The 26,767-nt window shown below is 27.1% G+C and overlaps 2 protein-coding genes across 2 annotated transcripts in view; both read right to left on the minus strand.

The window, feature by feature from the left end:
* LOC136077133 (uncharacterized) overlaps window positions 1–20,554 on the minus strand; it is a 61,168-nt gene extending 40,614 nt beyond the window's left edge. Inside the window, exons 1-2 of the mRNA XM_065791800.1 lie at window positions 20,382–20,554; window positions 7,902–8,253 (exon numbers count right to left, since the gene is read on the minus strand). Of these exons, the coding sequence (XP_065647872.1) occupies window positions 7,902–8,253; window positions 20,382–20,407 (378 nt within the window). The 5' untranslated portion in view covers window positions 20,408–20,554. The remainder of the gene's footprint in view (window positions 1–7,901; window positions 8,254–20,381) is intronic.
* A 978-nt stretch (window positions 20,555–21,532) lies between these two features.
* On the minus strand, window positions 21,533–25,202 carry LOC100202986 (zinc finger protein GFI1 homolog pag-3). The gene is made up of 2 exons (XM_065791799.1): window positions 24,971–25,202; window positions 21,533–23,579 (listed from the first exon to the last, which is right to left on the minus strand). The coding sequence occupies exons 1-2, from the start codon at window positions 25,071–25,073 to the stop codon at window positions 21,952–21,954; spliced, it is 1,731 nt and encodes a 576-aa protein (XP_065647871.1). The 5' UTR covers window positions 25,074–25,202; the 3' UTR covers window positions 21,533–21,951.
* Window positions 25,203–26,767: the final 1,565 nt, after the last annotated feature.

Consider the following 26,767-nt stretch of genomic DNA (forward strand, 5'->3'; position numbering starts at 1 on the left):
GGAATATCAAAAACTAGAGGAGAGAATGGGCCCCTCAAATTGAAGGATGCTTAGGGCCCACAAATTCTGTGCACGGCCCTGCGTATAATATATATATGTATATATATTATATACATATATATATTATAGGCTATTTCATAAGTTTCATTCTTTTTCATTTCAATGTAATTTTTTTTTTTATTTGTTTTTATAACTTTATGTATTGAAAGCTTAAACCTATTTTACCATTTACTAAAACTTATTGAAATGATTGGTTTGGAATAGATCTACCAAGACTCGTATTTTGGTTCACTGCTTTTTTAAATTACATATTTTGAACTAATAATCGAATCACGTATTTTTAAGATAAAAGTGTACAAAATTTATAATTGTTGTATTTTCTTAATTTGTAAAATGTGTAAAAATGTTTGTTGTTTTTTTTAAATACATTTACTTATACAAGTAAATTTCAAAAAATTTGAAAAATGTCACGGCAGGAGTTTTAAACCAATACCGCTAGTTTTTTATTATTTTCAAAATCGCATCTGCAACTATTGTTTGTAAGGAAAATGCGTATCAGATATTAATATAACTCGCATAAGTCGAAAACTTTTTTTCTATTGCGGTGGCAAGAAAAATGTTCAAACCTACAAGAAAAGGTAAAAAAAACGTCCTTAAGTTCATTGAGCAGTACAATTGCTAATAGTAAATGTTGCAACTTGTTATTTTTTTGAATTAACCCATCGGTAAACGAAAAAAAGAGCAAAGAGAAAGAAAATAATTTTATTCGGATGATAAAATTGAAACTAATGTCTTAGATTTAGAAGTAACCGAAAGTAACTTGCGAATATGTAAGGTAGAACATCATCCACCTCTAGCATCAATTAAAAACGATCATCACATTTTTACATATATTTAAAATTACAATTTATCTGTAGCAATTGCTGTGGATTTTACTAAAAAAAAATTACATCTATGATAAAGGAAACTACGATCAAATTTAAAAGAACTTTGACCAGTATTGTCAAAGTTCTTTTTAATGTATTGGAGGTTAAAGGTATTTTAAAGTTTTAACGCTAAAATGTTAGCGTTTTAACGCAACATATTAACATAAAAAGTTTTAACGCAACATGTTAACATAAAAAGTTTTAACGCAACATATTAACATTAAAAGTTTTAACGCAACATATTAACATAAAAAGTTTTAACGCAACATATTAGCATAAAAAGTGGTCCAAACATTATAAAGTTGCTTGTAATAATATCGTTACCTAAATCAAATAAAAGAAAAAAAGCACCATGGTTTAAAAAAAGTCAATCGAGAATATTTAAGGCAAAAAAAGTTTTATGGATAAAGAGTAGAAATGTAAAATTCAAGGATCAAAAACTTGAGATTAAACACAAAAATATTGAAAACACGACGAAAAAGGCTACTAAAAACGCAATTGTTAAATATGAGACCAAAATAGCAAAAAGTGCCAAAAAGAATCTAAAAATAGCTTATCAAATATGAATAATAAAACTCAAATTAAAGATTATATTCGAGTTCTCCAGAACAAAATAGGAATAGTTACTATCAACTTATCTGAGATAACAAACTAAACAATTTTCTCAGCAGAGTTTTTACAATTAAAGATCAAAACTTTCCAGAGTTTCCTTAACGATGCGATGTTTTATGCTTTTAACCGACAATTGATATTGAAAAAATTAATTGGAAGCTTCGCAATTCTGAGTGTTTTTAAATTAACCAATGGATACAATCAAGGTGGATACAATCAACCAGTTGATACAATCAACGAGTGGATACACATTAGAGTTAGGGCTGCCATTGTCCTGATCTTTTCGCTGGAGAACGCGATAAAAGTTTTAATTTTAATTAGTTTAGCGCTGGGCTCTCCTCCGTAAAAATCTATGGTAGCCCTACTTAGAGTACTAAAAGAATGTTGCAGAAGTTTGTTTAAAACCAAATATTTCTGCTCGCTCATTCTTATACGATCAAAAAAATTTTTTTTTTGTGGCATCGCTCCAGGTTTATTGTCATGTGCAAATACCCCATTTGTACCATTTGTATCACAAAGAGTATTTCTTGCAATCATCTCTGAATTGAAAATAATAACAAGTGGAATATCACAAAGATCAGTTGTTGTATCTCTTTTAATCATCATCTATATAAATGATTTAACAGGGAGATCTTTACAGAAAATCATGGAAAACTATACGCAGACGACACAAATTATTACATTCATTAATACAGTCAAAGATAATTAAATGCTATAGCAAGACTTAAATAAGCTGGTTGCATAGAGAAAAAAATAGCTACTCAACTTCGATAAAAAAAATTGTAAATTTATGCATATCGGCAAAACAAATTTAAACTGTAATTATTTTATTTGTCGTACATTCGATATAATAATATCGAATGTAAGGCAAAGGGATAAAAAACATCAAGACAATAGCATCAAGAGCTTATAGAAAACTGGTTTAGATAAAAATTTTAAAAGTTAACATCTTTGATAAGTTTTTATGTAATTCAATTAAATTAAAACATCTGTTATAGTATGTAAACTTATCCTTATAAAATTTTTTATATTAAAATACAATACTTCTAGGGGTTATATATACCCTCGTTATCCAAGTAATATAAAAAACCGTTAAAAAACAAATAAATAACAAAACTTCAATGTAACGTGTTCTTGCGTCTTAAATAAGAAAAATAAGGTTTCCAAAACGACAATATGACGTAATCACCTTCGTCTTCATTTAAACCACCCTCATTTGGAGATCACTGGTGATACTGTATTTCTAAAGACTCTCTCGCTTTTTTCTTAAAATACTCAAAATATTTTATTTAAATTACGTGACAAATTACATCCGATATTATTTACGAAAACTAGCATTCAATTTACAACAAGTTCACTCATATTTAAAAAAGGAGATAGAAAAGCAATTAACTAGACCTATTAGTATAACATGTACCTAATAGTATTACATAAACCTCAATTTAATTCAAACCTCAATAGTATTACATAAACCTCAATAAAATTTTTAAAAAATTGTTCAAAAACATATTATGACACACCTAATTACCAACAACTTTTTAAGTATTCACCAACATGGAATTTGCCCAGGTGATTCCTGCTTAACTAAACTTCTAACTGTAGTTAACTAATTGACACTTTCACCTAATAATAACATTCCGATTGCCAACATTTACTTCAATTTTTAAAAAGCCTTTGACAAAGTTCCACACGATTTTCTTATTTCTAAGCTTGTTGTTTATGATATGACTGGATCAATACAATAAAAAAGTCATTGTTAAAATATATATACAACTAGGTTGACAGCCAATTTTTGCTTATACAATTTGTTGTAAACCTTAATGATAAATATTATAGGTCTATTTGTCCATTTGATCAAATAAAATAATAATCATGTTAGAAGTATTTAACGTGCTTAACTACATGATTTAAAAGAATTACAAAATTGGACAAAATGGGGAAAAACTCCATTTTCCCCCATCAAAACTACCCTATTTTACCCCATTCTAGTGTAGCATATTAAAATCCGTTATAATGGAAACTAGGTTGACTTTATTTACAAACTAAAGACCCTATTTGTTAACGAAAAGATATCATTCAGATGCAGTTGAAGCTTTAGTTTAAAGCTTTAATTATTTCGTACCAGTTCCTTAAGTCTAAGGTTAAAAAAATTAGATGAAAGAGATACAAAAACTTGTATTTATCTTGTTACAATAATAATACTATCATAATCAATATTGAACTATAGGTTAAGATAACATAGTTTCATATTGCGTTACTTGAAATTCAATCATTTTCGATATTTTTATATTTTTTACCCAAAGGAAAGCAGCAATTTACTTTATTGTCGAGTCCCATTCAAAACTTTACAAAACTTACCCTTACTAACAGTAGTTGCGATCGTCGTTAATAATTAATTTAAATATCATGCGCTTATATAGCACAACGTCTATTTACACCAACCAAATATTCATCATTTTTTGCTTGTGGTTATCTTATTTTCATTTTGGTTATTTGGTAGTTATATTTAAAACATTTATGTTGATAGCTACAAAGCTATGGTTTGATATACTATACCAAACAGATACAAACTTGTAGTTATGTTATAGTTTGCTACAATAATGTAATGATAATAATAATAGCGTAATAATCAAGATGTTCTACCTATAGACTAATATTTTTTAGCAAACTGAAAAGGTGTGATATGCAGTTGTGTACCAACATATTGTTTTAAAAACGCTGACTAAAATCTCCCCATATGTATACAGTTGCGGATCCATGTCATTGTCCTAGGATTGGGGGGGGGGGTAATTTGACTAACAAAATAAATCCGCCTTTTTTTTTTTCAGATAAACCACTTTTTTATTTCATTATTTAGAATATTTTTAGAAAAGTTTGCTAATAAATATATTGAATGTATCTGTATATAATTATCTTGAAAAAACCAAACGTTGAAAATAAATATTTAGTCTCTTATAAGCGACGGATTGATATCCTTGAATTTTATGACTGCTCCGTTGTTTCACCTAACATAAGGCTGCATCCATCAGTACCTGTACCAACACAATCCTTTAAATTGAAGCCAAATTTTGTCAATATGTTTGCAACTGTGTTTGCTAGCAAGTCTCAATTTAATACAGGTACATAAGTAAAATCAGAATAATTTTCAGTATGGTAGTTTACAAAACCAATAAAATCTTCACGGATTTCACAGGTATTAACATCAATATATCTTAATACGACTGTCACTTGAGAACTATGACTGGTATCCGTTGTTTCATCAAATATAACGCAATAAAATTTTCCTTTAAAAATTCTTGTTTTAATTAAGTCCTGAATTTGTTGAGTGCATAGTTCAATTATTTCATTTTGAATACTTTTACTTATGTATGTTGCCTTAGAATTACAGTTATTTAAATGGTTTTTTAAAATATTGTCCCCAGCGCTCACTCGAAAGCGAATCAATTCCTGAAGATTGAGATCATTAATAACTAAAGAGTTTTGATTTATTTCAAAGATCTGCCTATCATCGCGATGACCTCGCAGAGCAATATTCTGTCGACCTAGAAATATTATAGATTCAATTATAGGCTTTAATCGTTCTCGATTTTTTTTAGCCTGTTTAAGTCTTTCTTCGTTAAATAAATTACGTACATCTGTAGACGGACATTTATATGTTCTGATGAAATCTGATGCTGCCAACATAGCAACTTTATGATACACATTGCAATCATGTAATTGTAAGTCTCCATCCTTGCTTAAAAGCTTTGAATAACTTTTAAGGGGTAAAGTAACTAGCTTGAGTAATTGCACTTGACCGTGTATTCCCCCAACTTTTGCAGAAAGTAAGCAATACTTGCGAAAAAAGGTTTTGGAGAAAAAAGACAAAGTTTCATTGTAATTTGATTATTTTCAGCCCCGCCAATAAATGTACAATTAAACCGTTCGGACAATGATAAGCTTGATGACCGAAGATAAAGGCAAAACGATAGGACCAGCATGGTCCTGTATTGGTAGAATTTGAATTTTTTTGACAAAATAGTCATCTAAATAAGAAACTAATTTATAAGAAATTTATTTATTTACTATTTAAAAAAACTCTTCGTGTCTCACTTAAATACAACTTGAAGTGTATATAAGTGTAATATAAATTGAAGTGTTGCAACTTGTAGAAAAATAAATACTTTTTTATTGAAATTTTAACAACCAAAAACGGCATCGCGTATATAAATTATTCTAAAAATTAAAATTAAATTAATAAAAAAAATTTTTACCATTAAAACCAATTCTATATTTTTTTTTGTTAGCTTATAAAAACAGTTTTAGAAATTTTTCAAAATAGAGCGATATAGATGTTTTTTATTGTTATCTAATTATATAATAGTATGAATTAATGATGATAACATTAAAATGTTTCGAAACTTTCATCGTTTTCCTTCGATTTCGTAAAAATGTTAAAAATGCAACTATAGATTTTTTTGTAATGTTATGAAATAGTTTTAGTTTTGCTTTGGTTTTAGTTTTTGTTTTAGTTTTAAAAAAGTAAATAGTTAGTTGCAGAATAATTTTTTGTATTTTGTTTTTTCTTTTACAAATTTTAATAATATTTTGAAGTTTTAATAATATTTTGAAGTTTGACATTTCTTAACCCCTTTACCATTTCTCACCCCCCCCCCTCCTCCTCCTTTGTATCCGCTACTGTATGTATATATATTGCTAAATCGATAGGCGGCTATAGTTACATTGCAGCCGTAGAATCGTCGTATCGTAACAACAGCTAAAAAGCTACAGTATGTACCCATCGGCTAGCTGAGTCGATGCTACAGTATGTAGAATCGATTAGATTTCTCATTACGTTTTAATGCGAGAAAAAAAATACCACTCTATAATTCGCTATAAAACTATCTATTCCCTAGTTAGTCATTAAATCATTTTCTTCTGGGAATATAGTTGACAAGTAACTCATGTTTCAATGTAATCAAGTAACTTATATGTTAATAATCCCAAAGGTAAATTAACATAAATGACAAGTAACTCATATTTCAAATTAAAAAAAAGGAGTGAAATGCAAGATTAAATGTATACATGAAAACATAGTGCGTAACTCCTTTTGCATCTCTAATTTAATTTTTTCACCTTTTAAGTTTATTTTAAACTTTTAAAAAATAATTAAATTTATGTTGATATTAATTAAATTTAAAAAAATTGATTAAATTTATGTTAATATATTCAGCCTAAATTTTTTTATGAAACAATAATAATGTTTCATGAAAAGCTCCAATGATTGTCAATTACAAATAAACGTTAAAAATCAAATTTAAAATCAATTAATGCTTGCAAAAATGAAAACAAATTTTCATCAATGATTACGAATATCTTGAATTTATCACTGTCTTTTTACGTCGTATTATTTTTTTAATTAAGTATAAATAATACTTCAGTCTGTCTGTCTGCGGACATTTTCGTATTCCGAGGTAAACTCGAAAACTATGTTATATAATTAAAAAGGAAAAAATGAACTTTGTTAATAATCAATCTGAAAGTGATCTTAGCAAAAAAAACAAATTTCTTAAAATAATTCATTAAAGTTCTATCGTCTTTTTAGTGAAAAAAGTTGATTCTTCCCGTGATTGCGCGGGCTTTTTTGCTACTATAATAAATAATGATGATAAAAACACAATCGTTTCAGCCATTTTATATGCGTCACTTTGAATGTTGAATTATTAACGCTTAAAGACTTAGTACTTAGTCAGCATTTTTGCATAAGCCATTTTGAATTTTTCAATTTCGATATCGAATTCAGATTTAGCAACCCAAAAATATTTTATTCCTAAATAATTTTTCATAGTTTTTAAGCTTTTTTGACGTAAGGTCAGATTTTTAAATCAGCATATTTTGGGACGGTAGTTTTGTGGCAGCGTTGTTTTGAATAGTCAGGAGATGTAATGATGCAAATTAAAATTGTATCCAGAAGTAGTAACTATGTAAATTTAATCTTTATTCAGAAGGTGTAATGATATAATTTAAATTGTATTCAGGAAATGTAATGATGTAAATTTAAATTGTATTTCGGAGGTGTACTGGTTTAAATTTAAATTGTATTCAGAAGGTGTAATAATATAAATTTAAATACTTACTAAATAACTAGATGTCCTTAAAAACATTTTATGTAACTTAACTTAAAGACCGAACTGTTTTGTCAATATCTTAAATAAAAAATCTACAATTACGGTTTTAACTTGTTGACGTTTTTACCGAGCTATTTATGCATTTTTTTGTGATTGACTTTGCGTGAAAAAAGACTTTTTTCAACTTTCAAAAAACTGTTAAAAGTTTTTTGAAAATTCAAAAATAGCTTTAATTAAAACTGATATATAAACTCACCAGTGCTGTATAGTGAGTGGAATTTGCTTGATAAACAAGTTTATTTTTATTCGAATATGATTGTTCTCCAAGAAGTTGGCATTCTACTTCCATGTTTGCAGAGATGTTGCTTAATACATTAACAGAAAAACAGGTTGATAAGGCATAGCATTTCTGAAGGCAATGCTGATCATTTTTTGCTGTTGTTATTTGAATAGTTGAACTGTTTAAAAGCGTAAACGGCATTCGATTTGTACTTAAATAACTGCTCACTGTTGTGATCGATGATGTCAACAATGTCGGTCGACATAGTTTATTAGTCGGACATACAACTGATAAAACCAAAGGTAACAATGCAAAGCTGAGGCATCCTCTATATATATACATATATATATATATATATATATATATATATATATATATATATATATATATATATATATATATATATATATATATATATATATATATATTTATATACATATATATATATATATATATATATATATATATATATATATATATATATATATATATATATATACCCAGTCGGCATTTGGTCCTAAAAACACGTTCTAAACGTCTTTTGAACGTTCAAAAGACGTCTTTTTTGGACCAAATGCCGGCTGGATATGTATATATATATATATATATATATATATATATATATATATATATATATATATATATATATATATATATATATATATACATATATATATATATATATATACATATATATATATATATATATATATATACACACATGCATACATACATATATATACACATATATATATACATATATATGTATATATATATAAATATATATATATATATATATGTATATATATATATATATGTATATATATATATATGTATATATATATATATATATATATATATATATATATATATATATATATATATATATATATATATATATATATATATATATATATATATATATATATATATATATATATATATATATATATATACATATATATGTGTATATTATTATTATTATGTATTTCGCCGATAAGAAAAGTTTACAAATTTATGCAATACAAATATATAAATACATGGCTGAGGCAAGAAGAAGACAAGTTCTGTCTTATCACCAAGCCCCTTTAAATAAAAATGTCAATAATAAAAATACAAAACAAAGTAACTCGTAAAATAAACGTTAAACAAAACGCTGCGTTAAAATAAAACAACGATAAATAAAAACTAAAAAACATTGCACGCTATATTACAGTGTAATATATCCAAAAGTATACGAAGATTTTTTAATTATTTTAATTAAATTATTTTTTTCCTAACTGGTTTTAGATTTATAAACCTTTTAAATTTAAATCAAAAAATAACAGATAATACACGAACAACAAACAAACAAACAAACAAAAAACATTTTTTAAAAACATTTTTAGTATCATAATGTGTCTTTTATATATGTAAAGTTTATTATATCAGATAAAAAACAACGTCATAATGTACAAATTGAACTGTATATAGAATATATATTTAAACCATATTTATAAAGAAATAGACAAACGTGATTACTCCTAATCAAAGGCTTCAGAAAAATTTTAATTCGTTGTCATTTATTAAAAGCTTTTGCTTAAGTTTGTTTTTAAATTGTTTAATAGAAGAAATAGTTTTTAACTCATTATTTAATAGCATGTTCCATAGTTTAGGATCTCTGTTAGCAATTGAGAACTTAGTAACAGAGTAATAGGTTTTAGGTTGAACATAATTGTTTTCTGAAAATCGTGTTGGGTATAGATGATTTATTTTTTCCAAAAAAGAGTTAAATAAAATAGGTGCTATTTTTTTATTAACTTTGAACATAAAAATAGGAATTTGATAAAGATTTAGTTGAAACACGTTGAGAATACTAAATTTAATGAATAGGGGTTAGTGTGTGAGAAACGATCTACATTTCCAATAATTCTTAAAGCATGCTTTTGTTTAATTAATAGTTTATTTATTTTAGTTACGTTAGTGCTACACCAGGCAACGTTTGCATAACTTAGGTAGTTATGAATAAATGAAAAATAAATGTATTTCAAACAGGTTTGATTTAATAACTGCTTAGCTTTGTAAAGTAGACCAATATTTTTCGAAATTTTATTTTTAATTATATTTATGTGCTCCTTCCAACTCACATTTTCATCAATAGCAACACCAAGAAATAACAATGAACGCTCTCTTAATATACAAGAGTTATTTACAACTAAAATTGGAAGATTTAATGGGATGAGTCTCTTTTCATGAAGACGATGGAAGAAAGTATATTTTGTTTTTTTTATGTTTATGGATAATTTATTTGCTATAAACCATTCACTTAGTTTTACAAGCTCTTTGTTTACTGTTTCAAATAAAGAATTAATATCCTTATCAGAATAAAATAAGTTGGTGTCGTCTGCAAATAGGATTGAATTTAAAATACTTGAAAATTTATTTAAGTCATTTATATAAATGAGGAATAAAAGGGGCCCTAAAATTGATCCTTGTGGGACGCCGCAGGAAAATGTCGCTAAATCCGTTTTACTATCATTAAACGAGATGTACTGTTTCCTGTTTACTAGATAACTTTTAAACCATGCTAAGTTAAAACTTATGATACCATAATTTTTAAGCTTGTGCAGGAGAATATTATGATCCACCGTATCAAAAGCCTTACTTAGATCAATAAAGACGCCTAAAGTAAATTTGTTTTCATCAAAAGCTTTAGATATTTCGTGTACTAGATGAATGGTTGCATGATCGGTTGAATGGCCAGATTTGAACCCAAATTGTTTATCGTAAAGAATTTTATTATTAGTTAAAAAAGAAAACAGTCTGTTATACATAACACGTTCTAAATTCTTGGAAAAGCAGGTAAGAATTGAGATTGGTATATGTTTGTATACATGTGTATATTAGAATTGAGATTATATATAGAATTGAGATTGATATATGTATGTATACATGTGTATATATATATATATATATATAAATATATATATATACATATATGTATGTGTGTGTTTGTATATAATATACATATGTATATATATATATAAATATATATATATATATATATATATAATGTATATATATATATATAATGTGTATATATATATATTTATATATATATGTATATATATATATATATATATATATATATATACATATCTATATATATATATATATATATAGTATATATGTTTATATATATAATATATATGTATATATATATATATATATATATATATATATATATATATATATATATATATATATATATATTTAAAATACAAAAGCTTTGTTGTTGCAAATATTAAGCACTTTTACTTGAAACCATGTTTGTGAACTTTTTTTAAAGCAAGCGTGGCGGTCAAAAAAGTAAAGTTCAATTGCTCGCAAAGTTCTTGTTCAATAGTCAGCTACCTCGAATCAGATAAACGTTCTTGACTCATGATCGAACGCAAATATGTTTTAATTTGCTTTAATTTTTAAAATCTGTTTTCTGCAGTAGCGACGGGTACTGGAGTTGTTAGTATTATTCTAAGAGCTAAAGATACATTTGAATATAACTCAGTTAAATTATTTCGCGCAATGAATGTTAACACGTCATATTAAAATCTGACGTCTTTTTATAGGACAAAACAGATGTTTCGTATCTTACTAAATAATTCTGTTGTATGCTGAAAATCGTATAGGAAACTTATTTAGACATTAAATTCTAGACAGAATTCTTTTTTGTATATTGTTATCTAAATTTATTTTTATTTACACTATTGCGAATAAAAAAAAAATTTGCCATCGTAAAAAATAATTACATGACCGGGGCAAGAAAAAGACAATCTTAGTCTTATCACCAAGCCCCAAAAAATGCGTCTTTACTAGATAATTGATCATTGATAATTAATAAAAGATAATTGATAAAATTGATAATTGATAAAAGATAATTGATAAAAGATCATTGATAAAAGATCATTGGTAAACCAACCGAGATCGTGAACGGACGTATTTTTTTATGGAAGGAAAAAAAATTAAAATAATGGCGAAATTTTCACCAAACAATATAAAGGATTTACTGGAGATACATGAAAACACATTAATAAAACTTTTTAATGATAAATTCCATAAAATGGAAATTAAATTTATTAATATACAAGAAGAAAGTAAAAATCTTAAAAATGAAATGAAGGAATCAAGAAAGGCAGTCGGCTTTGTAAGTGAGAAGTATGAAACAACTCTAGCCGAATTGAAAGAACTGAAAAAAAAACGCAATTCCAAATGTCGAACTAACAGATAACATAAAGTTTAATGAAAAAAACAATGATGTGAAAGACAAGCTTGCCGAAATTGAAGATCGAAGTCGTTGGAATAATTTTAGGTATAATGTAGTCGGTGAAAGCGAGAACGAATCATGCGAAGACAGCGAGAGAAAAATTCAAGAAGTCCTAAAATCCAAGTTTGGTTTTACTAATGATTTAGAGATTGAAAGGGCGCATCGAACAGGAAGAAATGAAAAAGGAGTTAAAAAGAACAGAACAATAATAGTAAAACTTCTTAATTACAAAGAAAGAAACGCAGTTTTTGAAAAATTTATCAAACTAAAACTTTGGAATGAAAAACTATATGTTAATGAAGATTTTAACCAAAGAACCACGGAAATTAGGAAAAAGTTGTTTAAAGAAGCAAAGGAATTAAGAGCCAAAGGTAAACTTGCTAAAGTTATTTACAACAAACTTATTACGCGCGATTTTTAAATGAATTCTCTTATTTCTAGTTATTTAAATTTTAAAAATGGATTCTAATTATCAAAACAATTTTGAATCGCTACCACTTAACTTTTTTCAATGTAACGACTTCGTGCTTGACACTAATTCAGATCCGGATCTAAACTATTTTAGTGATGTAGGAGCTTTGCGAAACAATTGTTCCTACTTCTACAACAAAGAAATAAAAGAGTTTCTTACTCCGAATCATTTAAATGTTATTCATTTTAACATTAGAAGTCTTAAAAAAAACTTTGAAAATTTGTGATCTTTAATAGAGGAAACTTCAAATACATTTTGCATAATTTGCTTAACTGAAACGTGGTGTGAATTTGATGACGCTAAATCTAATTTAAATCTCCATATTCGAGGTTTTAATGTAATCTCACTAGCGTAAAGCAAATAAACGCGGAGGTGGTGTACTTATTTATATAACGAAAAATTTGAGGTTTTTTATTAGTCCAGAGATGAGTATTTCTGATGACATTAAAGAAATTTTAACAATTGAACTTTTAACCAATAGTTCTAAAAACATACTTATAAGCGGCTGTTATCGTCCACCATCTGGCCATATTGAAAGTTTTAATGCATTTTTGTGTAATGCTATTTTAAAAAATAGTTTTAAGGAAAAGAAACTAAATTGTATAATTGGCGACGTATATTTAAATTGTTTTGAATACCAGGTTGATAATAACATTAAAAAGTTTTACGATGACTTATTCGAACATGTAGCAATTCCAATAATTAACAAACCTACTAGAGTAACCTCAACTTCAGCTACCTTAAATTGACAACATTATAACAGCCAAAATCTTTAATGAAACTCTTAAAAAAGGTATAATAAAAAGTGACGTTTCCGACCACTTCCCTATTTTTTTCTCTAAAAAATTTTGATTTTTCTCATGAATGGAATTATAATATGTTCAAAAGAAAACTAAAAAAAAGTAATTTTCTCAATTGGAAATATATTTATATACTTTTAATTATACACAGTTTTGTCATCACTCATTTATATGTGAGTGATGACAAAACTTATATATTATTATGTGAGAAACTATATTTAAACACCATTATTTGAATTTTGTTAAAAGTTGCACTGACATCATTTGTACAGCGGTCATTTATTATTGTTTACTTTAATTTTTATTTCAATTCGTAATATTTGTAAATAATTTGTATTACGAACGGTACATTTAATATTGAATTTAACTTGAATGTAATAAAAAAAATATAAAAAAAAAAAAATTAATTAAAAAAAAAAAATTGATGTATGAGAATGGATGTATTTGCAAAAATTGTATGTATGATACTTTTGGAAGTTAACCATCCTTTGACAGTGTTTAGCATTTTTGTCGGTGAAAAGTGTTTAGCATTTTTGTCGGTAAACGTAAACGCACAACATTTGACAAATTCTTTTACACAACCTTTTGGACAACCTTAAGTGCATTTGTATGTACCTAGTGCAATCATATTCTTATTATTTTTGTTTATTTATTAATTAATTAACATATTATTAATACATAATTAATCAACGTATGTACATATATTTTATTATTTTAAATAATAATCTTTTTGAGAAATTTTTTTTTTTTTTGCGTTGTTTATTAATCCTTTACTTTTACATTTTGACTGTTTATTTGCTTTTACTAAATTCTCAATAAAAAATAATAAATAAAAAAGTTTAGTTTAGTTTATATACATTTGAGATATTGATTTCATTGAATAGTGTGTGAGAAACGATCTACGTTTGAAACTATCCTTATAGCCTGTTTTTGTTTGCTAAGCAACTTTTTTATTTTCGTCGTGTTAGTGCTGCACCAAGCAACGTTCGCATAACTTAAGTAGCAGTGAATAAGAGAATAGTAAATGTTTTTTGAACAAGATTGATTTAATAACTGCTTAGCTTTGTACATTATACTTAAATTTTTCGATACTTGATCTTTAACTACACATATATGCTCCCTCCACGTTCATTTCCGTCGGGAAACACGCCTAAAAATTTCATTGGTTGCTCTCTCTTTGTTAATTTATTATCAATAAAAAGGTCCGGTAGATTTAAGAGAATAACTGATTTTTTATGTAGACGATGGAACAAAGTGTATTTTGTTTGAGCAACTTTTAAAGAAAATTTGTTTGATTTAAACCATAGGGTTAATTTGTTAGTTCTTGGTTTACTATTTGAAAGAATACATTAATATCTTTATTGGAATAAATTAGGCTGGTATCATCTGCAAACAAAATTGTATTTAAAATGTTACAAAATTTATTTAAATCGCTTATATAAACAAGAAATAGAAGTGGTCCTAAAATTGATCCTTAAGGAATACCACATTTAATTGTCTCATAATTAGTTTTTCATATGCTATATACTGCTTCCTATTAGTCAAACAGCTCTCGAACCAGGACAAGTTAGTATTTTTATACCATAACTATTGAGTTTCGAAAAAAGGTTTTGATGATAAGGGCAAATTTTATTTTTTTTGACGGATTTTTCGAATGTGTTCGACGATAATTAAATCATAATTCGCTTACAACTCAACATGTCCGAGAAAGTTTCCATTACCCGCTTTTACATGATTTTTTATATTACGGTAAAATGACAGATTTCATTTTCAACCAATGACCTTGTTCTTTCTCATTGATCAATGTAATATCAAAATCCAAACTGGTGCGCAAAAAAATTTTTTTTTGCATGTGATCTAGGTGATTTTGGCTCTCTTTATGGTCTTTCGAACTTCGTTAAAGGTGCTGCCATGCAAAAAACCCATTAATCGGCAGGTTAGAAGTTGAAACTCCAAATAGTTTGCAGCAAATATAAAATACTAATATGTTTGAATAATTACGCCAGCTTTGCTCAACTTTTTTGCCATTTCTGAGGACACGAAGGTAATAATCTTCTGTGAAGCAGCGTCGTTCATTGTTTAGAGGTCAAGTCCAGTTACCTTGCTGGGTACAAGCTTTACACGCTTCACTCAATGTTTATCAGCAATATTAATTGGCCAGCTGGCTGGATTTATATGATAGATAGTTACATCTTGTACGTTGAAATCGTGTTTTACTTCACCTTAAACTCTATGCTCATGGTCAGACATTTCTTCAGCCAATATAAGCATTATCTCTATTCTGAGAATATAAGCCTTCCGCTTAATCATGTTACAAAACAACAGACAGCATCATGTTACAAAACAACTCCTGGTTGTAACCGGTTCAATACACAAAAATGTGGCTTTTTGTGCTTCTTTGCATTAACATCTGCGGCTTCTGCCTTTTGTTTATTCAACTTTCTTCTTTTAGTTCCGGATATGCACGAGAACTCTTTATAGAAGAAAATAAAATTTGTTTATTTTTTTCGCTTTTAAAATTGCTTGTCAATGCTTAAACAATTTATTCACCGCACGGACGACAACGTACTGTTTTTTAGACGCAGACTTTTAAGTTTTAAAGTTGCTTCGAGAAAAAACTGTTCTTGATTTGATAACTTTCATTTATGTTAATAAAAAGAATCTCTTAGTAAGAGAGCGACAAGTTATTAAAAATTAGTTTTATTAATTTTTTTGAATGTTCTTGAATACTCTGAATGTACTTTGAATGTTCTTTCTTGACGTAACTCTATAAAATCAAACTCTAAAAAATAGCTATACAAAAATCCTCGATAATATTTCCTCGGTTACGTAAGTTAAATATAGGGAAGACCGGGGCCTTACCTCAAGATCAGGTAAGTTAGCAAAAAAAATTTATTTTTGAGAAAGGGCCCAAAAAAAATTTTTTTATAATGAATACAAGTTAAAACTGTTAACTAAAGTCATACTCTTAAAGACTGCGCTTTGATATTTACAAAAATTTTACAATGATTTTGCCATAAGGGCTACACAGCTCAAAGAGTAAATACAGAAGCATCTAACCCAATTTATTCTTTGGTATCAGGAAAAATGTTTATATTCCTTGGCCGGTCACCTATAATCAAATTTTTTATTTTGTAATAAGTATTGAATTCTCAACATCTTGTGAAGTTTTCCGCATTTTTTATTACTAGTTCGCAAAAATGCTACCTTAAAGTTGGAACAATTTTTTATCTTGATTCCGCGTAACGTAAATTAAATGTCATTTTTGGTGATAAACTTGCCCTCTTTTGTCCACTACAACTATGAAAGTATAACTTTCAGAGTATGGACAAAACTATAAGCAAACTTTTATAGTCTGAGGAACAAAATTATCTTTATAGATTATTTTATTCTTCAGAGTTGCCTAATTGACCCGTTTTTTTACTAAATGATCTTTTTTTCACGTAAATTTTTCGAAACTGTCTAATATTTCAAAAAAAAACCTCTTAAAATTTTCAACGTTATTCTATATGTTTTTCTGCAAATTTTTCTAGGTTGATGAAAAGTAACCGTACCTTTACTTAAGTTCAACTTTTTCTATTATAATTTTTTGATATAAGAAAACGGAAAAAAAAACAAAAAATCTAAAAATAAGATATGACAACTAAAGTAACGAAACTTTAGACTAGCAAAATTTCTAAAATTTGCAAGTGGATGGGGCAAAGCAAGTGGATGGGGCAAAGCAAGTGGATGGGGCAAAGCAAGTGGATGGGGCAAAGCAAGTGGATGGGGCAAAGCAAGTGGATGGGGCAAAGCAGGACAGTTAAAAAGCAGCATTTATTCGTTAATTGTATAGCTTTAAAAGTAATAAAAAATGTAGGCATTTTATAATTTAAACATTAAAATCTTAAAAAAGTAACTTACCCCGCGAGTTTTTCTAATTTTGGTATAGTTTAAAATCTGAATGTTTATTATTAATTACTTACGTTTCGAGTGTTTTTTATTATCGAGAGTTCTCAAAATGTACCGATAAAACATTACCCGAAATAGAAGAAAAAGAGAAAGTCATTAAAGATTATAATAATGTTAACAAAACCTTGTCATACGAAGTAGACCAAACAAATTTAAAAGAATATGATTTTAAAGAAGGAGAAAAGAGATATGATATTGACGAACTCTTGCGCGGAAATCAAGAATTATCACCACATAAAATATACAATATGTTTACGAATAAATTAAAACAGAAGATACGTTTTCAATTAAAAAAAAAAATTAAAACATGGTCGCAAACGCGCTTGTAAAGAAGAATATTTACAAAATGGATTTGTCTACAGCAAAATTGAAGATGCAGTCTACTGCATATACTGCACTTTATTTTTAAAGCAGTATAAACAAAAACCTTTTGGAACTTTTGTTATCCGTGGATATAAGCAATGGCACAATGTTTTAGAGAAACGAAAACTATATATTCGCAATAGATATCATAAAGAAGCTATCGAACAAGCTAATGGCATTTGTTGTCGTTTTGAAGATCCAAGACAAATCATTCCATTACAAAGCGATAGCACTTTAAAAAACCGACAACAAATGTACCCGTGCATTGTTGAAACATTAGGTAGAATAGTGCATTTGATGGGGAAACAAGGACTTGCATTTCGTAGAACTTATGAAAATTGTATGGAAAATTCAGACCAAAAAGGTAATCCTGGAAACTTTCTTGCAATTGTGCAAGATATAGCTCCCCATAACGCTGAACTTAATGCACATATACAAACACCATTATGCAAAGATGTCAGCTACCTTGGCCCGAAGAGTCAAAATGAATTAATTGATATAATTGGAAAGAAATGTATACAAAAGCGGCTAATTAATGAAATCAAAGCTGCAAGTTATCATTCAATTTCAGCAGACGAGGTAACAACTGCAAACCAACAAATTCTATTAGTATGTATGAGATACGTAAACGGAGCAAAAGAAATTAGAGAAGTATTTCTTGACTTTTTGAATCTTGACAGGATAACAGGCAAACATATTGGGGAAAGCTTGATGAAACTTTATAGCGAAAGTGGAATTGATCTTAGTTCTTGTAGAGGCCAGTGTTACGATGACGCACCAAACATGCAATCTGTAAAAAAAGGAGCTGCCAGCTATATTTTAAAAGGATCACCAAAAGCAACTGTAGCTCACATAACTTGAAAATCGATAACATTTTGGAGATATACATAAATATATCCATTTATTTCAATAACTCTCCAAAAAGAGAGCGTTGGCTGGAGCATGTTGCAGAGATCTGTTGTAAATCAGCTGAAAGAAAAAAGATTTTGATAGAGATGTGCAAAACAAGATGGTCACAAAGAGATGCTGCATATGAACACATTTATAGCAGAGGCATTAGAGATTATTTTAGGAATACAGTTTTATTTTTTATTTTAGGAATATAGTTCCCATGAATATTATAAAAGGGCCTTCATTTTCTCGACACCATCATTTCAGAAATCAAAATACGATTCCAAAAGACAAATTGCATTGCTGCTAAGGTTTTATGCTTGGTTTCCTCGATATTTGTTTGGTGTTTTAAAACTGCCTTTTTTTTCAAAAACAACCCCCACCCCCCTCCCTTCATAAAAAATTTCACGGTACGGCCCTGCCCATACACCCATTCACCACCAATAAAAACAAAAAAACGACTAAAACAAAAAAAAAAAATTCTGTATTATTATAAAATACTCTTAAACAAACTTAAGAAATTGTTCTAAAATTTAAGTAGGGCAAAACTAGTATATATTATTAAATTGGCAACTACTACTAAATTTAAAATTAAATAAAAAGTATTATTGATCACATTAATCACACAAAAAATATCCTGAAAATATTTGGTAACATTTTTGATGAGTTGTCTTATTAGAAATATGTAGACCAAATTTAAATATGCTACATTTATAAGCAGCGAATTCTAATTTCCTTTTTATTCACAGCTAAAACTGCATTTTATCCCATTTTGGATGAATGATATTTCTTATATAATTTCTTATCATCGTTGTTAACATTAGGCGCTATTAATAATCGAAGTTAAGTTATAAAAATAATTACTAATATTACTTTTCTAAATAATGGAAATAGTATTTTAGATTAAAAATAAAATCATCAAAATGTAAACAAAATGATAGTAATATAGTCAATTATATAAATAACTTGTTGTTCCAACATGCCTCACAAAAGTGATTTTACTGAAATTAAAACTATTCAAAAAGTTCAATCCCAGATATTTTTTTAAAACCAGATTCTAAAAGAGGATAAAAAATACTGTCTTATCAGATCAGACAAAAGATTTATCTTGAACTGTTACTAATTTTATTTATTTATAAAAAGTTTATATTTTTCATGAAAAATATAAACTTTTTATAAATAAAGCAAATTAACAATAGTTAAAGATGAATTTTTTGTCGTTGAATCGCTAAAGAAAATACGCAAATTATGTTTTTCGCAAATTTTATTTTTGTTCAAATTGTATTTTTGCGCTTTAAAATTATAAAAAAAAATTAATTTTTTTTTATAATTATAAAGCGCAAAAATTTTAAATGTTGTATCAAAAAATTTTTTGAAAAAAAACAACTTTTTTTAGCTGAGATATAAGGCTTCAGGCATAACTGTCCCGTAATGTCCCACAGTCCCAATACGGCCCGCTCAAGCATGATGTAATTTTTTATAATTTATATATATACATATATATATATATATATATATATATATATATATATATATATATATATATATATATATATATATATATATATATATATATATATATATATATATATATATATATATATATATATATATATATATATATATATATATATATATATATATATATATATATACACACATATAGTTACTTAACGTACCTTAAATAGAATTCAACCAAACTCATTTTTTTAACTAAAAGTTAAAAATGTTTTCTAAACCGAAGAACTTTTATTTCAATAAACAGAAAACTTTATTGATTAAAATAAATTAGACAACTGATAAAACGATTTATAAATCATCATTTTTAATAAACAATTAATTATAAAACCACTCCTGTGATTTTTCTACTGATGTTGCATATCGTCGTATATTTATGAATTGCTGTTTTGTTATAATTTATTTACAAGTTTTTATTTATTTATGTAGAAGTTTCGCGTTGCAATGTGGGAACCGTAGGAAGTTGCAATCCTTTTGGATTGAGTTGTATTTTCGTGTTGGGCACTGTAGAAAATTTGCTTTAAAATAAAAAGTGCGACATCTTCAGTAGTTACGATTCTAACACTTGGTGATCAGAAGGTTACAGTCGTATTTCATATGACTAAGGCTAGTAGTAACTTGATTATTATATGAATAGAAAAAAGAAAAAGTTTCAAAAAAATGTTTCAAAATTTGTTTCAAAAAAATAAAAACTTTTAGTGACTACTGTTTTATATCGTAATTCAAATTTATTCTCCTGTTATCTATTAAAAATCTAATGATGTTGTTCTCCAAAATATAAGCTGTTTTGAGTAGCTTACTTTATGCCTTCTTAAACTTTTATTAATTTGATTTTAAAATATTATATTATTGTGCAGCTTCTCAAAGTAAAAAAAGGATTTGAGAAAAAATTCGAGAAAAGATTCGATATTGTTTTGTATGAGCATCAGGCCAAAAATTTTGTATGACATCGGCCAAAAATACTAAACATATTTGCGCAGTGATTAAAGCAAAAAAAAAAAAAAAAAATATTCAGATAATAAATGAATCGAAGCGATAAATAAACATTTACTGATAATGAACATCAAAGTGGTATTCAAAATTCAGAATATTGTTAGATTTTTTTATATTTACAAATATTTTTGTGAACAATATTTTTGAAACTCAAATGCACAATCATTTAAAATAGTAAACTTAACTATGTTTAGTTAACTATTTCAAACTTTTACAAAAAATGACGAAATTGTTTAAATAAAGCTGTTGTTATTATGTTTTGCTACAAGAGTTATGAATATTTTTAGTCGTTCTAAGACGGAATTTATGAGTGAAAATATTGAAATCATTTTTGTTTATTTTCTTTAAAAAAATCTGTTAATTAAAATTATCTGTTTTTTAATATTTAAAAAATATTTAGTAAAAGTAAACTTTAAATATGTAAAAATGTAAAAATGTTTTAAAAATTTTATTGTACAAATAAAAAATTTAATTCTAATCTAGTTTGTTTTTATTATAATGTTTGTACAAAAAAAAAACTGATTATTTTGCACAAGCAGATTTACTACAAAACCTTTCTATGTATAAAAAACGATGTATATTTATACATAGTATAAATATAAACCATATGTATGTATATTATGTATCAACCTCAATGGTGAAATAACTTTCTATGTACCCACAATATTAACGTAAACAATTTTTATAGAAAATTAACTTTCTCAAGACTTATTCCGACCGTATTACTTTTTTGAGATATTATCCAATTATTTTTTCTAGTTTCTTTTCTCCGACTTGATGTAAACGATGATTGATGGTGTTTTCCAAATCTTGTATAATAGGGTTTGATTTAATACACAGCATATTGCTTACACACTCTGTAGAATTCATTATTTGATAGTCAGTAACAATTTTTTCCGGACACCGATTCTCTGTTATTTCTTGTTTTAACCCGTCGTTTTTAATATAAAAATTGTTATGCGCATCTTCATTTGAACTTATACATTTTCGATAATGTTTGTTTAGCTTTTTTGATTTTTTTGGTGGAGTAGAAGTAACAAAATCCTTACCGGGCGTATGTGTATGCATATGCTTCTTACGATCACTTGAGTTGGTAAATCGTCGCAAACAACTAGAATATTCACATATAAAAGGACGCTCGCCTGAGTGAACGCGTTTGTGAATTTTCAGATTTTCTGAGCGTGCAAATCGTTTTCCGCACGATGGAAAATGACACAAAAAAGGTCTTTCCCCGGTATGAACACGAATGTGGTTAACAAGTTTGTAACGCGCTCTAAAAGGTTTCATACTGCGTAGGCAGTCTTTCCAAAAACAGTAATAGTATTGTTCATTTGAATTCCCAATAGAATTATTTAAGTTGTTTAAATGCATATCACTTATGTGATAAACTATTTCCGATATTGTTTCAAATTGTCTATTGCAAACAACCTCAATTTCAGGTCTTGAACACGTGGAACAATTTATAATCCACAAGCAAGGTGGTGGACGACGTCTAAAGTAATCAATTTGGTTTAGTTCAGAAATATAAGAAGTTGAACCACCACCTAATGAAATAGTCGGCGGTAGTGGAACAATTTGTGATGAAAAAATTGGAGAAGGAAAAGGAACAAATGGGTACAAATGGGAAGTAGAATAAAAAGGAGAAGCCCGTAATAAGTGTGGACTAACTATCGAGTGAGAGTTTAAAAAGCTAACATCATTAGGTAGATTCCAAGTTATGGGTGGAAGTCCAGGAATCTCATTGTTCTTTGCCACTTTTTCTCGATTTTTATCTGAAGAATATTTTATCGTATTTAAGCGTTCATCAAAAATATTTTCACCATTAAAAGGCTGAAATTCTTGTGAAAAATATGTTTTTGTTGCCTCGTTTTGTTTTAAAATACATTCATGTGTTTTTTCAAGAAAATAATCAATTGAATATCCGTGCACAACTTCCTGTTCTTTTAAATTGACAGTTTCTTTCAATTCCATAGCACTCATTTCATTGCTGCTCAGTTCAAATGTGTTTAACATTTTATTGTCTTCTATTTTCTTTTCTTCTAAATTTTCTTTTGCGGTAAAGGTTTCTAATTCTACTATTGTACTGTGGATACCGGCTTCCGTTGTTAACAACTGCTGATCCTGTTCTTTTTTACATATTGAGTTTTGAAGAATTTGTTCTTGCAAATGATTTGATACATTGCTTACCATTTCATTTTTGTTACTATTGTTTAACCTTTCTATTTTGAGTGTTTCATTAAATGATGAAAGAAAATTATTGCAGTTTCTTGGCAAAGAAGAGTTGCAAAATTCAATTCCATTTCTTTCATTAATATTATTTGTCTGATACAATACGGTTTGCTTTATATCATTGATTTTGGCATACCCTAAAAACAGTAAAAAATATATATAATTATGGATAATGCAGAAAACTGTAGATTAGGGTTATTTTTTGCAAAACCTCCTGTGGTCGCAAATGATGAAAATGTGTAACCTATTTAATTAAAAATTAGAATTGGTTCTTAAAAAAAATTCCTGCACCAAGACCCCCAATAGCATGGTGGGTGTCTTATCTTAAGAAAAATATTTTTCCTTAAAGTAAGGGAAAACGGGGCAAGGTGGCGAACGTTTTGAAAGCCCTGAGTTATTGCAAAACTATCAGTCATAAAACACTAATACTTTGCCTGTATGTTTATGTTATCATAATAATTCATTGCTTGCATAAGTTTTTGGTTTGCCAGTAGGAAATTTTGAAATAAAGATTTCTTTTTTTTAATTTGTCATTCGAAATGAGTTATTACGCAATTTCTGTTTCTAGTTTTTGAAAAATTTTAAAAACTAACAACTTCTGTAACTAAAGTAATACAAAATAAACACGTGTAGCAAAAAAATATTCCTAGAAAAGTTACATCCCAAGAACACCATCCATTTTGAATAACCGAAACCAAGACATTTTTTTTAAGCGCAAAAAATAAATTTATGCGTATAAAATTGTGTAAATAATATTTTAAAAAATCAATTGGCGTTTTAAAATACAAGATGTGAATACAATTTCGTTTTCACTCTTTTTTTGGTTTTTTTATTGAGTTGTTATATGAAAAGTTATCTTGACCAATTCGCCATCTTGCTCTGTTTTCCCCTATATCAATGTGGGCCTCAAAAAAAGTGAAATTTTGTTTTTTTTAACTTTCGATGAAACATCGCATTTTTTGAGATCCAACTAGAAATAATTTTAGAGAGAAATATTTTTGGTAATATTAGGCACCCCATATATTGTCGGGTGTTTGGTGCAGAAATTTTTTTTTGAAATGAACGAAATAATTGTGATTTATTTATTTATTTTTTTTAATAAATCTTTTTAATTAATGAACATTTAAATACTGAATAAGAAAATTGATAATTCTCTAAATCAGTATTTAAATGTTTATTGATTTCAACTACATACCAAAAAATTATTTTATTGTCATAACCCTACTTTAGATACATGTTACTGTAGATACATGTTACTGTAGATACATGTTACTGTAGACACTGTAGATAATGTTACTGTAGATACTGTAGATAATGTTACTGTAGATACATGTGCAGATAAGATAAGTTAAATAAGAACTCAATGAATCAAAAAGCAATAAAAAGATACAATAAAAAAATTACATTTTAATAAGTTTTATAAATTTAAAAACTGAACTTTATTACGACAAAAGCCACAAAAATAATTAAAAAATAGAAAAGTATATTTCTATATATACTTTTCTATTTTTTTATCAACACAGTTCACCTTCATTTCGTTTTTCTTCAGAATCTGTTTCTCCGCGTTCGTTTGTCTTAAATCGAACTTCGTCTACGTTTCCCGATGGATTTTCAGAATGAGAGCAACTCATAAGTATGCAAGTATTGTTTTATTGCGAAAAATCCCAGTGCATAAAAATTTATTCTTTTGTTTAAAAGTTTTTCTCTTGTAGTACACACGCAGTTTCGGCTATGTCTTACTGTGCGAATATTCTCGCTTCTCGTATTTCACAATTTTGTTTAAAGCCTTAAATTGACAGCGATAAACCAATTACGATTAAGAAAAGCAGTGAAAACACAATGTTGAGTAAATAATAAATTGACCACAAAATAAACAAACAAAATACAGTTCTGTAAATATAAAATTTTGACCTCGGGTGACAATTTTGAGTATGAAAAGGTTGTATATATATATATATATATATATATATATATATATATATATATATATATATATATATATATATATATATATATATATATATATATATATATAAATATATATATATATATATATATTCTAATAAAATTACCGTCAAACATTAGAAACCGATAGTTTCTATTATTAAAATGAATTGAGGTAATGAAATATTCAATCGAATTATGGATAAAAAACAGTTTGAAACATAAAACTATGTTTAAATACAGAAAGTATTTTTTTATTTCTTATTCTCTTTGAACTTGTTTAAATTTATTTCAACTAAAACATTTAATTTATTTAGAAGTTACTATTTTATGTCTTTTCTATTAATACATTCATGAAATCTTTAGTAAACTTATTTTTAGTAAACACAATTAATTTTATTTATTATTCCTGAGTATTATGCAAACTTGAACTTTATTAGTTTTTGTGTTTTTCATGTTTTTATACGATCTAAACACACATATGAAACTTAATGTTTTTTATATACTTCTCATATAAATTCAAGTGAAAAACTATTTTATTTTATAAAAGTAACTTTGGATTACTATCGAATCTCGGTTTTAGATTTTTTAAATTATATTCTGAAAATTTGTGAAATAAAGATAATGTTATACGAAAATAAAGATAAGTTTAAACAAGTTTTAAAACTATGTAAAATAAAGATAATTTTAAACAAGTTGTAAAACTATGGTGTACATATTTTAGCAGTATTTTGGTTTGCTTGATAAAATAGATTTATTGGAAAAAAAAAAAAAAAAAAAATTTGCTCGAAAAAAGGTTTTAATTTAATTTCTAATGAATTTGTTTAAGCTAAAGGGTTGGTGGTCTTCTATAAAGTACGTAGGCAGGTATGTGGAGAAAAGGAGCTACCCAAAAACGTAAGAATGCGTACAACTTGTACGCATTCTCGATGTCTTCAACAACCCTTCTTCCTTGTACTACAAGGAGGAAGGGGTGTTAAAGACAGTGAGTACGTACGCGGTTTGACTATCGATTGTCCTCTCCTAAACGCGTTGAACTTAACAAGTTTAAAAAATCTATATTATGTTATGTAACAGCGAAATATCGAATTAGCTTAAATTTTTTTTTTTAATGTTCTAAAAAATGTATAGTTTGGGAAAGGGGGATTTAGTAAGAAATAGAGCATACGTATGCAGAGGGAAGGGGTCAGTGAAAACATAACGGTTCGTACAAAGCGGAGGGGGATTATAAATCAGTAGGCTTTCTTCATACGTGCTTTATAAATGCCCACTTGATAAAAATAACGACCCTGGCAATAAGCTTGTTTTTTAAGAATTGTAACAATGTTGCAAAATAGTTGCATAACTCTATTTTATTATGGAAGCATTCTTTACAATGTTC

Source organism: Hydra vulgaris, chromosome 02 (assembly GCF_038396675.1).
Source record: "Hydra vulgaris chromosome 02, alternate assembly HydraT2T_AEP".
Lineage (NCBI taxonomy): Eukaryota > Metazoa > Cnidaria > Hydrozoa > Anthoathecata > Hydridae > Hydra > Hydra vulgaris.